At 35.8% G+C, this 13,277-nt stretch overlaps 1 protein-coding gene across 1 annotated transcript in view; it reads left to right on the top strand.

Annotated features, from left to right (window-relative positions):
• The window catches only part of LOC140742651 (cell growth regulator with RING finger domain protein 1), a 41,947-nt gene that overhangs the window by 4,556 nt on the left and 24,114 nt on the right, over window positions 1–13,277 (top strand). Inside the window, exon 2 of the mRNA XM_073073601.1 lies at window positions 3,543–3,685. Within this exon, the coding sequence (XP_072929702.1) occupies window positions 3,543–3,685 (143 nt within the window). The remainder of the gene's footprint in view (window positions 1–3,542; window positions 3,686–13,277) is intronic.

Here is a 13,277-nt window from a genome sequence, read left to right as displayed (position 1 = left end):
AATAAGGTCGCCAAATTTTTCTTTGTCATGCCTCGATCGAGGGAATTTATCCTCGCTATCGACAGGTTGACTACCACTGGCATACGTAATATTATTTATATCTTGATGGACTGTGTGTAATTCTGATTTAAGTTCAATTATTTCTCGATTTAGTTCACTATTATCACATCAATTATCCTCATTTCTAGGTAAGCTTCTAATTTGCTACTATCATGTAATATCATGTTATGTATTATTATTATTATGTAAATCCAAGAATGATCTACTTCTTCGTTGTGTCGATTGAGTGATGTTCGCTTTTTTCATACATTTTTTTAAATTATTGTTATTATTAAGATCGTATAGCAATTTAGCACGTCTGGTAAGAATAAAATAACACCATAATTCTATTCATGTCTATTCATCTAAATGTTGTGTCAAAATTGGTTCATTAATGCAAAATACATACATACAGAAATTTTATAAACGACAAACTTTCACCCCTATTAAATTTCATTAAGGGGTTATTTTCAAAACTTCCTTTATTCGCATAATTATACGTTATTTATGAAACTACGCTCCGTGCTTCTAGAACCTTAGTTATCATTTCTTAAATCTAATATCCGGTATAAAATCTTAAAAATAATATCGGTTCCTATATCGACCGGACCGCAGAGTCCAGATTTGATTCTCGGTTATGTATATAAGTAAATAATGAATTTAGATTTCTACTATGGGTCTTAGCGATTAATGAACTCTTATTTCATTGTGTTAATGGGAAACAAAAAATATTAAGTACAAGTATGAGAATATGATAATACAAAACGCCTGTATTTTTGTTATTTAGGCTTATAATATAAAACATACTTAAAATATTGAATGGGTTAATTAAGACACCTTTGACCCTCAGTTCACGGCCAATTTACAACGAAATTGATACTTAATGCAACTTTATTAATATTGTATGAAACATGCATGATGAAATAATTACACAATCGTTTTTAATTATACATTTAATTAAGATTATCGTGGCGTTAATAACGGTCACGTGATTCACAATATTGTATAAATATTAAATACCTATTTCATTGTGCACTAGTATTTTTATAGCAACATTTTAACGCTGCTGTGTTTTGGTTTGAAGGTTGTGGTACAGGAAAGTCTTATACGAGATATTCCTAGCTAGTCCTCATGGACAGCAATACGGCGGTTGACTTCAACTTCGATCATATCTGGAATTGATAACAAATATCTATGAGATCCAATATCAATGTATATCCAAAAATATAATCATTTGAAATATATTTTATTACCTGCTGTAGCCCGCGGTTTCACTCGCGTTAATAAGAAATAACGCGGGTGTAATCGCGGCGCACAGCTAGTTCTAAAAGCAGCCTAAGTTATTCCTTATTACATCAGCTACCTGCCAATAAAAGTCTCGTCAAAATCGGTTCAGCCATTTCAGAAATTAGCCAGAACAAACAGACAGACCAAAATTGTAAAAAATGTTATTTTGGTATATGTACCGTATGTATATTCATCCAATCATACTCCAATTTTATTTGTATGTATAGATGAACATGAGCATATTAAATGGCAAGTATCTAGTTATAATGATACCAACTCGAGAGAGAATACCAAGATATTTGGTTCTTCCCGCTATAAAAATAATTTCTTAATAAAATTCTTGTTTTGTTTGAGATTAAGAAAATGTGAATTGAAATTTATTCATAAGTTGATCAAAACACCGCTTATTGGGTCCCAATTTTGTTAGTTTCTTGGCAATAAACCAACATAATATCGTGAATAGCTCTAATGTTGGTCCATAAATATATAATTTATTAATAACTTCACGACACCTACGCAGTATAGCATCAATATTTATTTTTTGATAGGAGTAAAAAGAAATAAAATGAATATAAAAAAAAACTTAAAAAAAAACAAGATTTTCGTATTCTTCTCAGAAAAACCCTTTATTTGATACCCATATCGTGGGGTGCATAAAAAGTAATTGGTCCGTCGTGTTTAGGCGAACGCCATATTGGATTAAGAATGACGTCACAAAATTAACCAGGCATTGTTATTCAAACCAAAACTTTAGTCCAATCGGTTAGATTAACTGATTAACTCCCTTGCAAGATTTGTCCCTTACCATACATATAGTCCGCTCTGAATATAGAAATGACTCGCGTCGCCATAGCAAATTGTATGACTACACCTGCTCGCAACAACTTCAGAGCGGACTAGCAGTTTGGAGCGGCCTATACCTACATACGAATTAACAGAGCAAGTTTAAAAAGTTAGTAAAAAAATCAAATTTAAAAGTCTGAATAACTTGAATGCGACTGAAAATCAACCTTGTACATCAGTCGGCGACGTCACTAGGCGACTGTTTTGAATATTTTATGACCCCGCGCAGTATTCTTTAAGTTTCCCCTTACAGTTCAAAGCCGTGTCAACTGTTTTACGCGCGAATGTAAAAAGAAAGGGGTCGTTTTCAAAGGCTTCTGAGAGTCTATGTTGGGAACTATGCAAGAGTATTCTTTTAAGACGTACGAGAATATTTTGCTGTTTTTGCAACCAAGTTGGGAAACTGTTACGTAAAATGTATGGCAGATTTAACTTGTCAAGTTAAAGGTCTTAGAGACAACTTAAAGAAAAATAAACCTATTCTTTGACGCAATTTAATAACAGAAATTTAGAAAAATACGAATAATTAGATACATATTATTATGTAGCACTTAATAAAATACTCTTAACAGTTTTCGCATCTAAATGCGAATGACGTCGATTGGCCCTCATATAATAGACATTCCACTATCATTTCTAGTGTGAAACAAATCATTTTGATGGAATGATTTGGATGCCGGCGGAGTTTCATGTCCTCAGCAGTGGTATCGTAACTGTGATTGGCTTTAAATAGAACGAGTTTTACATTGTGTTGGTCACAGATGTCGTTGGGCGGCAGTGAGGGATGGTATTTGGAACGCAAACTTTACTCCAATCTTATAAGAAATAGTACATTACAATACGAGGACGAAAAATTTTTTTCTGACAAGTGTGAGTTTGCAGGCCGAGCCGCAGGCGAGGACTGCAATCACACGAGTCAGAAAAACATTTTTCGTCCGCGTGTTGTATAAAATTTTATATTACGGGGTCGGAAATGGGGGTTTTGCGCACGCGAAGCGTGCGTAAAACGTCCATTTACGCACGCCGTGATATAAAAGCTATTTCGGACAGTAAATAAGTTGCAAGTATTGCATATATTAAGTATTGTATACACCTATTTCTGCCTCATAACGGCAGTATTAAACGCTGCTGTGTTCTGGTTTGAAGGGTGTGGTAAGGGAGACATACTTTTCCGAAGCGTTCCAGCTTAGTCTTTAGGAGTAGCGGCGCCTCTGATCGACAGGTAGGAATATCTAATCCTATGTGGGGTTAATTACAAATGTCTATGGGCGGCAGTAGCCACTTACCATCAGATGGACTGCATGCTCGTCTGCTACTCCTATATTATAAAAAATAATGTATGTATATATTTATCGACGGTTCTTTGTCCTCAGGAACATGGAGGTGATAGGCATAGTGGGTGAGGGTCGGCAGGACACGTGGGCAGCGCGGATGCAACCCCCGCGGCTGCTGATGCAGAGGGTACACATCCCGTTCACCTTCAAGCTACACGAGACTGAACCCATTGGGTACGATGGTGAGTGACTTTTCTCTATACAACGGTTAGGTATACACGAATAATTCGCTGAATAACTTGCCGAACAATAACGAGTAAGCATATAAACGCCGCGCACAAATATAGACGCATAATTCGCGCAAAAAAACACCGACAATGTGCCAGGAACGGTTAGGTCGTCTATTTGTGGCTAGTACCGAATACACCCGAGATAGGTACTTATGGACATTGTCACTAAATCCAAAAACAATAACGTCATACTTGAATTTCTGTTGGTCACCAACAACTATTATCAACTTCAGATAACATTGGAGATCTGTCTGAGGTTACCTTTTAGTCGACGTGAACGCTAATTTCTATAATAGATAATTTACAAGTGCAATTTTATTTATGTCTTGTAAATTGTCAGTTATAAATAAACCTGTTTAAAAGCTATCTTCATAAATTATAATAGAAACGACATTTTACCTCTATTCATCTTGCTTTCACAAGGTCATATGGTTTTCGAAATATACAAGCTTAACGTCCTTGCTAAAGATTGTGGCCTTTGATAATTTGTACTGAAGTTCTTTATGAAAATAGTTTAACCGATTCGACCTACAAGTCACATTCAAAGTCTAGTCTATATGATACGCAAATATTTGGAACGACTTTCGTGTGTGCCCAAACATAATTTTTCCTCCATTAAAATTTAATGGTGTTTATTGAAGCTCAGACCAAATAAATTGTTAGATAAACCCTCGCCTCATTGAGGCATAGCGTTCGCTGTGTAACTCACTTAAACAAGTGATTTTGTTAAGAGTTCTATGTCAACTTTTTTCTTTAATGACAATGTTATGTTAAAAGTAGCGATTAGGTTTAATTAAGCCATCCATGTTTTGGTCAAAGGCCGTATCTATCTTTCTTGATCTAAGTACTAAGAAAACTAAAGTGGCTCGCACTGTTACGTTCTGGTTAACTACTATATTAGATTCATTTATATGCAGAAATTTAATTTATATTTAATGCTGCTATTGACACTCCGCTTAAAATTTTCAATCTCAATTTTTAATTTATTAGTAAAAGTCCAGACGAAATCGGTTTCGTCAGTCCCAAGGTAAAAAAAAATCAATTAACTAATAAAAAAATCATTTTTCTCTGTTTTATATAGCATCGCGCTTGAACATTAAAAATGTTGACAAAAAATTTAAACATTAATATTATTTGTGCAAATTGCAAATTATGAACAAAACATGACCTCACGATACGATTATAGCAGCTGTATTGGCGAAAGCGCATCGTAACAATATAATAAAATGTAATTACAAAGACATAATTGTAGGTATTCAAATTAAATTTTATTTCTTCGTAGAACATCTGTATAAATAAACAAAATCGTTTGTAGTTTCGCTTAATATACAAAGTTTCATTATGCAAATTGCATATCTAAGTTGTTTTATATGGATATTGGATAATTATTAGTTACGTTACAATTAAGGCAGTGCAATAAAGGCTTTACTGTAAAACCACAATGTAACATCACATAGGAATCGTCACAAATAGTAAACAATCTTTTGTAATCAGAACTTCTTGCCTAACGAAGAAGCGAAACGTGGAGAAGCACTGGGGAGCACTTGTTTAGAGAAGAACCTAAAACCGCTTAGCGGCACCTGTGTTACCCGAGATTCTTTAGATTCCTGAGAAGAAACTCTCTTAGTAGATTGGAGTAGCAAACGGGCCTGCCATCCACCTGATAATAAGTAACAAATTTGTAATTTGAATAGTAATGGGTTCCATTCGAAGCCTTTATAAGCGTTGCCGTGTAAAAAGTCCAAGACCTAAGTCAGCCGGCATCCAAAATATTCTATCACCTTTAATATTAAAGTATTCAATATTATGGCATATTATTTTAATAAATGGAAAACAAATACGTACAGATCTTACACACCGGCCAAATCGCAATGCCATATCGGACATCGGCAGCGCGCACGGAATGTCAAATAGCACGAGTGGCACGTGATGCGTCCGCAAGAGGGCGCCTGGGAGCATTAGTATTCGCTGCCCTCGATACCCCATGGTCAGGGTCGGTGACGCTATGTGGACTTAGTAATGGACTGTTTGTGTTTTCTTTGCAGAAGACTGAAGTTCTGCGTATTCAAAACTTATTTTAAAAGAGCTTTCACTCTCGAGTCTAAATAAAAATCCAATTATAATATAGAAGTATCTGGAGGAATCTGGAGGTAATCTACTGTCGCCCAGGGACATTTATATTCAACCCCAGATTTTATGAGATTCCTACCTGAAATTGACCACAGATGCGTTGCTCCGGCTTGGAACGCCTCGAATAAATATGTCTCTCTTCCCTTAACACACCGTGCAAAGCGGAATACAGCGTCGCTTAATATTGTTCTTATTAGGCAGAAAAAAAGTATTTTTAACAGAAGTGTTAATATATGTCGGAGGAAGAGTCGAATACAACATAGAAGTTATTTAATATAGCTAGACTTACTGTTACTTTAGTATTTTAGTAATGTTATTGATACTTGATCAATCGAAGGGAATATGGTTTTAAATTATAATTACCAGTCATTGTATTATTATCGTATTAGATGTCGAATCAGAGTAGAGACTTTTAAGAGGTCTCTAGCGGAGTCGAGGTATGTGGCCGCGCGGTGGGGAAACATGGATAAGAACTGATGTGAATGATCGAGGTGGATCATTATTTTGTTGTGCTTTGGAGCGTGTAGTCACTACCTTGAACCCGCTGCTCAAATCCTTTGTTTGTAACGTAATAGTATAGTTACTTTGTAAATCCGAAGTTATAAATGTTAAGTACAATAAATATTGTGATTACTGTGTTTGTGCCTGCATCTACCCTATGACAACGCCCACAAAACCCATAAATTCTATCAATGATGTCGATGAGAGCCGTCCTTCTCCGACATATATGTAAACAGAAAACTATTCAATTGCATCTACGACAGACAACTGATTAAAATAACATGTTCCTTCCTTGTATTTATAAACAAATATTTTAATTCTATTTGTTTCTTTGCTTATATAAACTATTCATTGTATGCTCAAACAAAATGTAGAACGCTTTGGCATTGTTCGGTCTGCAAGTTGGATATCGAACACAATATCGTGAAGGAAAACGATCTTCCTATCCTCGTTAGGATGGATGGATGTATCCTACTGAGGATACATCCATGCATACGTACATCCTTAAGCACAGCTGACCAATGCTCTTTGTTTGTACGAACTAGTATTTATCAATTGATCAAAGAAATTTAAAACGATTTGTGCATTGTTCAAACAATTCGATGGACGAAGTTGGACATCGAACACGATTTCGATCATAAATGAAAACGTTCTTCCTATCCTTGTTGCTGAGCTGAGAAATTAATTGTCACTTGCTTAAACGGTAAAGAAAAACATCCTTAGGAGGAAACCTGAGAGATTTATAAAAAAAATCTCAAAAGTATATGAAGTCCACCAATTCGCACTTGGCTAGCGCAGGAGTATGGCCTAATCCTTCTCATTCTGAGAGGAAACCCGTGCCCAACAGTGGGACAATAATGGGTTGATCATGATGATGATGATGATTATTATTGCTGAGGATACAGTCATACATACATACATACATTAAGTAAAACTGACAGCTGATGTGCGAATTTACACTAGAGGCCTATTTACATTATTTCCACGTGTTTCTATATTTGCCGTTTACGGTGCTATGTAACATTCCAATTGACACGCATATGTGGAAGTGTGGAAAAAATCTTTTTTATGGCATAACATAAATTACATTATGTATCCTTGTTAGTATTGTAACATTTTATTTATTTTCATTAAAGGTGTCAGTCATTCCTTTTTTGTAAACTGTAAGGTATATGCACAATTACAAAGTTAGCTAAGGAGCATTTACAACCAAGTGTCTGCTTAATCCCAATTGCGAGACAAAAACCTGTCGCAGCCAAGGTCCTTCCGTCTGCGACGGAGCATTGATCCCACCTTTGTTTCACTACCTTTCATCGTTTAAGGTCATCAAATTCCACACTATTGATTTACTATTAAAATCTACGCTAGAACCCTTCATAAGTCTTCACATTTAACAAACATTTATCCAGAAATAGATCTTGTGGAAGGTCAAACATACAAGTTAATCTTATATAATACTTAGTAGCCATTAATGTTAATTAAAATTGTATAATTTGAATAAATGGTGTAAATAATGAAATATGTTGTCTTTCAAGTATATTTTTTCCTGTTATGGCAATCGCCATTCATTAGGTATTGTCCATTGGTTATTGTTTGATTTCTATAGGCATTCTATCATTGTCTCGTAATTCTTTACGTTTTTGTGAGCCCTGGATTTCTCATTGAATTTATTGTCTCTGTGGATTGGGTATTATATAATTGTTTTCGTTTCTTTGTCCTATTATTCAATAAACAAGCCGTGAACTGTTATGCTGCCAATCTGATACTACGATCATCAATACACTATAGCTACTAGTAAACATCTTAAAGTAAGATTTGCTTTGCAGTCGTTACGTATGTCTACTGCCAACGCCATCTTAGGAAGTACTTAACAAGAAAACAAGTCTGCAATACCCGAAAATCATAATTACTGACAAAATCAGCCGTTCTGCTAACTGCTAACGGATGAGAGACTAGACTATTCCCGCCCGACCCCATATTTAGTAATTTTGTATGAAAAAACCACAACTGTCCGTGTGCAACACTCCGACTCTTATCCTTAAACTGAAAATGCCCTAAGAGGTGGGAAGGAATTTGAAGTTTTAGAAGTGCCACACGTCTCAGCCGAAGGCACCAACCTGGTTGGTGATGTACCTGATATATTTTTATTTGATTTATAAGGAGAATGATATGAACAATAAATGTGGTATGAATCGATGTCTTCACATATATGAATTTCTTTTTTTAATTCAATGTTGAGCTTAAGACAAGAATCGCAAAATATAACAACATTATAGTAACATTTTAACTTAAATATATAAATGTAGCCTTGTACACACATTGAACGCTAATTGGAGGCGTTTATGTATGTTTGTGTTATTACTATAAACTTGCTATATTTTGCTTAGTAACAAGCAGCGATTTAACATTTAACTTTCTTAGTAGTAAGGCCATCATACAATTACTGTTCCAATGCTAGGTTCGGGTTTCTCTGAATAACCAAAGTTTACTTTTGGATAGCTTTTGAAAGTATGTAATGGAAATTCGTTTTACTATTTATTTTAAGAGAATTTTAACACATTATACGTAGTGATGTTCACGGAGTAGAGTTGGAGCTTTGTACGATATTATGTTCCGCAGGTAGCTTCTCCAAAACATATTTTTTTTTAGGTTTTATTTTTAATTTCAATATGACATATACGATCTGATTTCGTTGCCTGGCATTCGAGAGTGGACCGGACTTGAAGGTCGGTGCATAATGGCCACAATGAACCAAGATGGGTTCTACCACCTTTAATTCGCCCATGTTACTTAATATTATCTGGTTTCCGACTCAAAGTCGCAAATGGATACAGAATAAAAATACGACAGTTGAGACGGTGACTATTTATATCGCATTGGGCCAAAGAACCCTAAGTATAATCCATAAGTTGTGCTCTTTATTTTGTGTCATTATGAATCACTGCGTTGGCGTTGTTCAAGCGCTTAGTAAGTTTATTTTTAAAGAGGTTTGATATGGGTTTGACGAAAATTATTACGCGTCTTTGAAATCAGACCGAGTGACACAAAGTTCTACAATCTATATGGATCTAGATAAATCTATAATAGAGTTCCCACGATCAATAAATCTATGGATTTTAGCCTGTACGACGGATAATCACGGACAACAACAGACCGCAATAGACTCATCAAATGCAAAGAGAAAGGTAATTTCAAAGTAAGAGTTCGCAATGTATCTTGAGAGTTACCCCTTCGGGGCAATTCCAAAGCACCGTTACGGATTCGCGAGCGCTACTACTGAAGATGTCCTATAGTGGGTCGGTGCAGGCCGCTCGGGGACTATCCGTAATATCACGGACAATGGGAATACAGCATTAAATGTCACATAAAACATAGTACAAGGCTTAGTAAAATTTGTATGGGATCCACGACGATAGCAACAGCTACACCTATTTCTAGCTTATTAGCTATATATAGCAGAAATAAACCTTATATATTCAAATTTAAATTTGATCACACGAGACAATGAGCACTTACGTACTCGTACCATCAGACGAATTGCTTATACATTCAAGGATAATGTAATTTTTATATTTATTATATTGCATTTAAATGCATTTTCGTTGTAATTTTAAATTAAAATACATTAATATAATGATAAAAAGATCACCTTCGTTGTAGTTTTAATTAAGTATACACTTTTTATGATTATGTCATGATAAGAACCTTTCTTCAACATTCAAAATAATTACATATTATAATGATTCTTTGTTTGCAAATTACATTTTAGGTATATAGGAAATGAAATTGACCTTTAAAATATATTTTTTAATTAGGTTGCTGTGTTTTAGTTTGGAAAATGTGGTAAGAATATTTACACTAGCCATTCCAACTTGATCCCATGGGGTAACAATCGTGCGATCGATCTCATAAAGAACTTCAGTCCTATTTCAGCTCAATTACTCATGTCTATGGGTGGCATAACTTACCAGCATTATCATGAACGACCCATTACAGTGCGACTCCTGGGCACGGGTCTCCTCTCAGAGTGAGACGGATTAAGTCGTAATCCGCCGCGCTGGCCAAGTGCGAATTGCTAGAGTTCACATACCTTTGAAGACTTTTTTATTAAGGATGCTCAGGTTTGCAGATTTCCTTTTATTGTTTTCCTTCACCGTTAAAGCAACTGGTATTTGATTTATAAAACGCACATAACTTTAAATAATCAGAGGTGCGTGCCGGGATTGGACCTCGGACCTCTCAACTGAGAGGTCGGCTACTTCATATTTACAAACGCTACTGAAGATACTGGTTTGTGTGGTTCTTGGCTCTCAAAACGAACACAACACATTCACCGCTATCCACGTTTGTTTACCCAGCGCCGGTCACGTGATCGTCACAAATAGCAGACATTTGTCGCCTAATTATGTCGAAGTGGCACCCGCCCCCGTTTTGCTTTCGCGCCAAAGTGTCGTCATTACCTCTCATCTCCGTGTGACAAAGAGAGATGATATATGTGTTTTGTATGTTCTTGTTTCTTTAATGAGCTTTCCAGCTTTCTTCTATAACGAGCTCCGTCTCCTTGCAGAGTTTCTGAATATCTAGATAACGATCCCCTTGGTCATAACGGTAGCGATTTATTTGTGCATATTTATTTTTTTATTTTATCTTTATATACATCCATATAAAATTGGGTGCTCTCATATGCCTATTAATTTTCATGAAGATCCGTGGAGTAGCTGGAAACCTCCGTAAAAAGTCACTTGATATGTCAACAACTAATTTTCAAGTATGTAATAATATGTTTACTATTTCTATAGGCACATAGATATGTATATTATCGTCTATTGAGTCAATTAGGGCACTTTGCTATCAATAATATTAGTGACTTTTAGATAGGGAAAGGTCAGATTGAAACCGATACCGTTCTTTGCTACATGCTTCGCGACTTAAACTTTGAATATTGAATAATGGTAATGAAATATATACTTTTTGCTGTTATATGTTTAAATTATGTGTCTTCCTGATGGTCAAACAGATCAATCAGAAAGCTTCTGAAAAACCTGTCTAGTGAAGTCGAAATATTATTTATTAAAAACAGTAACAGTATGACAGACACCTTAAGACTATTCATAAGGTGTCTGTCATACTGTTATTGTTTTATAATATTTCGATAATATTAGGCCTGTGCCTAAATCAGAACACACTCGCTCCTTTGAAAGTACCACAGATTCAAGATGGGTTTCCCTGAGACTTGCGGAGTCTTGAGGAATACTCGACCACGATGCCTAAATATGTACTGGTAGAACGGGGAGTTAGCGATTAAACCGTGTGTGGGACTACAAACCGCCCACAAAACCTCCATCCAATGATATCATCTGGGACAGACGGTTAATGAACAAAAGTAAAGAAGTGTACATGATATTTAATATATAGTGGTGAAGAAATTTGCTGATCAGTCAAGATATAATGTATTGCTACATAAGTTACAAGGCTACGTGCAATTCGCTTACGATTTGCTTCATTTTCTAACAATCGTGAAACTTTTGGGACCCTGACTCGTGATACAGTGCCCTAAAAGCTATTGCAATTGTAACGAACATTTTGTTCATTCGAACGGACAGTTAATGTTGCAAAATTAGGTTGGCGATTAATCTTCACCGTCAGCTGGCTCGGATGCTTGCCAATTCACCTGTCGTGCATAGGTGGTCGTTTAATTGATAAGCCCGTTAGAATGGCCTTATGAAACTGAGCGTCTAAATCATTTTCTATCCTATCACGATATTCACGATGCGCTCCATTGGAGTGTGTTCATATTAGACTCATATTATGTAGGCTTCTGTAATAATTTTTAACTCTAAATATGTCAGGAATCCTGCAGTCGATGACAACTTTACACATTGTCCTGGTTTGTACTGCAGAAACATGTGTAATGGTGATGCCTTTGAAATATAATTTGAATAAAGCTTTTATTAATTCGGTTCAATTTATTCAAGTTTATTTTATTTATAACATTTACAGGACGACTGTAGGAAGTTTCCAGAGTATTCTTCAATGCATCACGTATTTTATCTTGTGGTTGATTAAATATCCATTTGTCTATTGACCACATTTACCACAACCATATATTTACTAGTAGCATCACATGTAATTATTTTGTTTGATTGTGTGACTGTAGTATACCCACGTGAGTGATATATCTGGGTATGTTTTAAATTTATGCGCTGGTGAACTATCACGTGCATCTTCGGAATTATTCATTTCAAAAAGTTAATCCTTGTAATCCCTTTTTCTATGCTTCGTAGAACACCAAAACTAGTCCTAGACGTAAAGGATCATCTGAAAACATCCGAAAGGGGTTGGCACGTGCCTTCCTCTATCAATTTACTTTGCAGCACCGTGTAGTTGTGTCAGCGTCCTAGACCTCTGCCAGTTATACGCCTATTTGGCACGAGTCCTCCACCCGTGTCAGTTGTGTAGTCGAGGCATAAGTGAACACTTTATCAATTATCTTCAGTTATTAATAATCGATCTATCGGGCGATTCTATACTACTATATAATAACTGGCGAAACTAGATATTGTCAAATTTCAATGTTTAGTAAAAGTTTTATGTATCAAGTAAAAATCAGATAAATTAATGATATCATTAGCGGGCACATGTCATATAGGTACTTAACGACACATTGTATCAGCGACGTCTGCATAGGATAATGAGTGACATAAGAATGCAAGTGCTAATCCCATTACGAGCCATTTCCAGGCGCGGCGACGTAACGAGATTATTGGGTATATGACCGTTCGTCGTGCACAGACGGCTTAACAGTCATTTGCGTAATTTGCATAATTATTAGGGACTACAGCCACAGGAAATAGTGGTACTATTACACAGGCAGAATTAGCGTCTAGTCCTGAAAATATGATCCCTGCGTTCT

The sequence above is a fragment of the Epargyreus clarus genome, unplaced genomic scaffold, assembly GCF_041222505.1.
Source record: "Epargyreus clarus isolate Ecla_fem2 unplaced genomic scaffold, WU_Ecla_fem_2.2 ptg000006l, whole genome shotgun sequence".
Classification (NCBI taxonomy): Eukaryota; Metazoa; Arthropoda; class Insecta; order Lepidoptera; family Hesperiidae; genus Epargyreus; species Epargyreus clarus.
The sequence above is the reverse complement of the archived record's forward strand: the minus strand, read 5'-3'. Positions and strand labels throughout refer to the sequence as shown.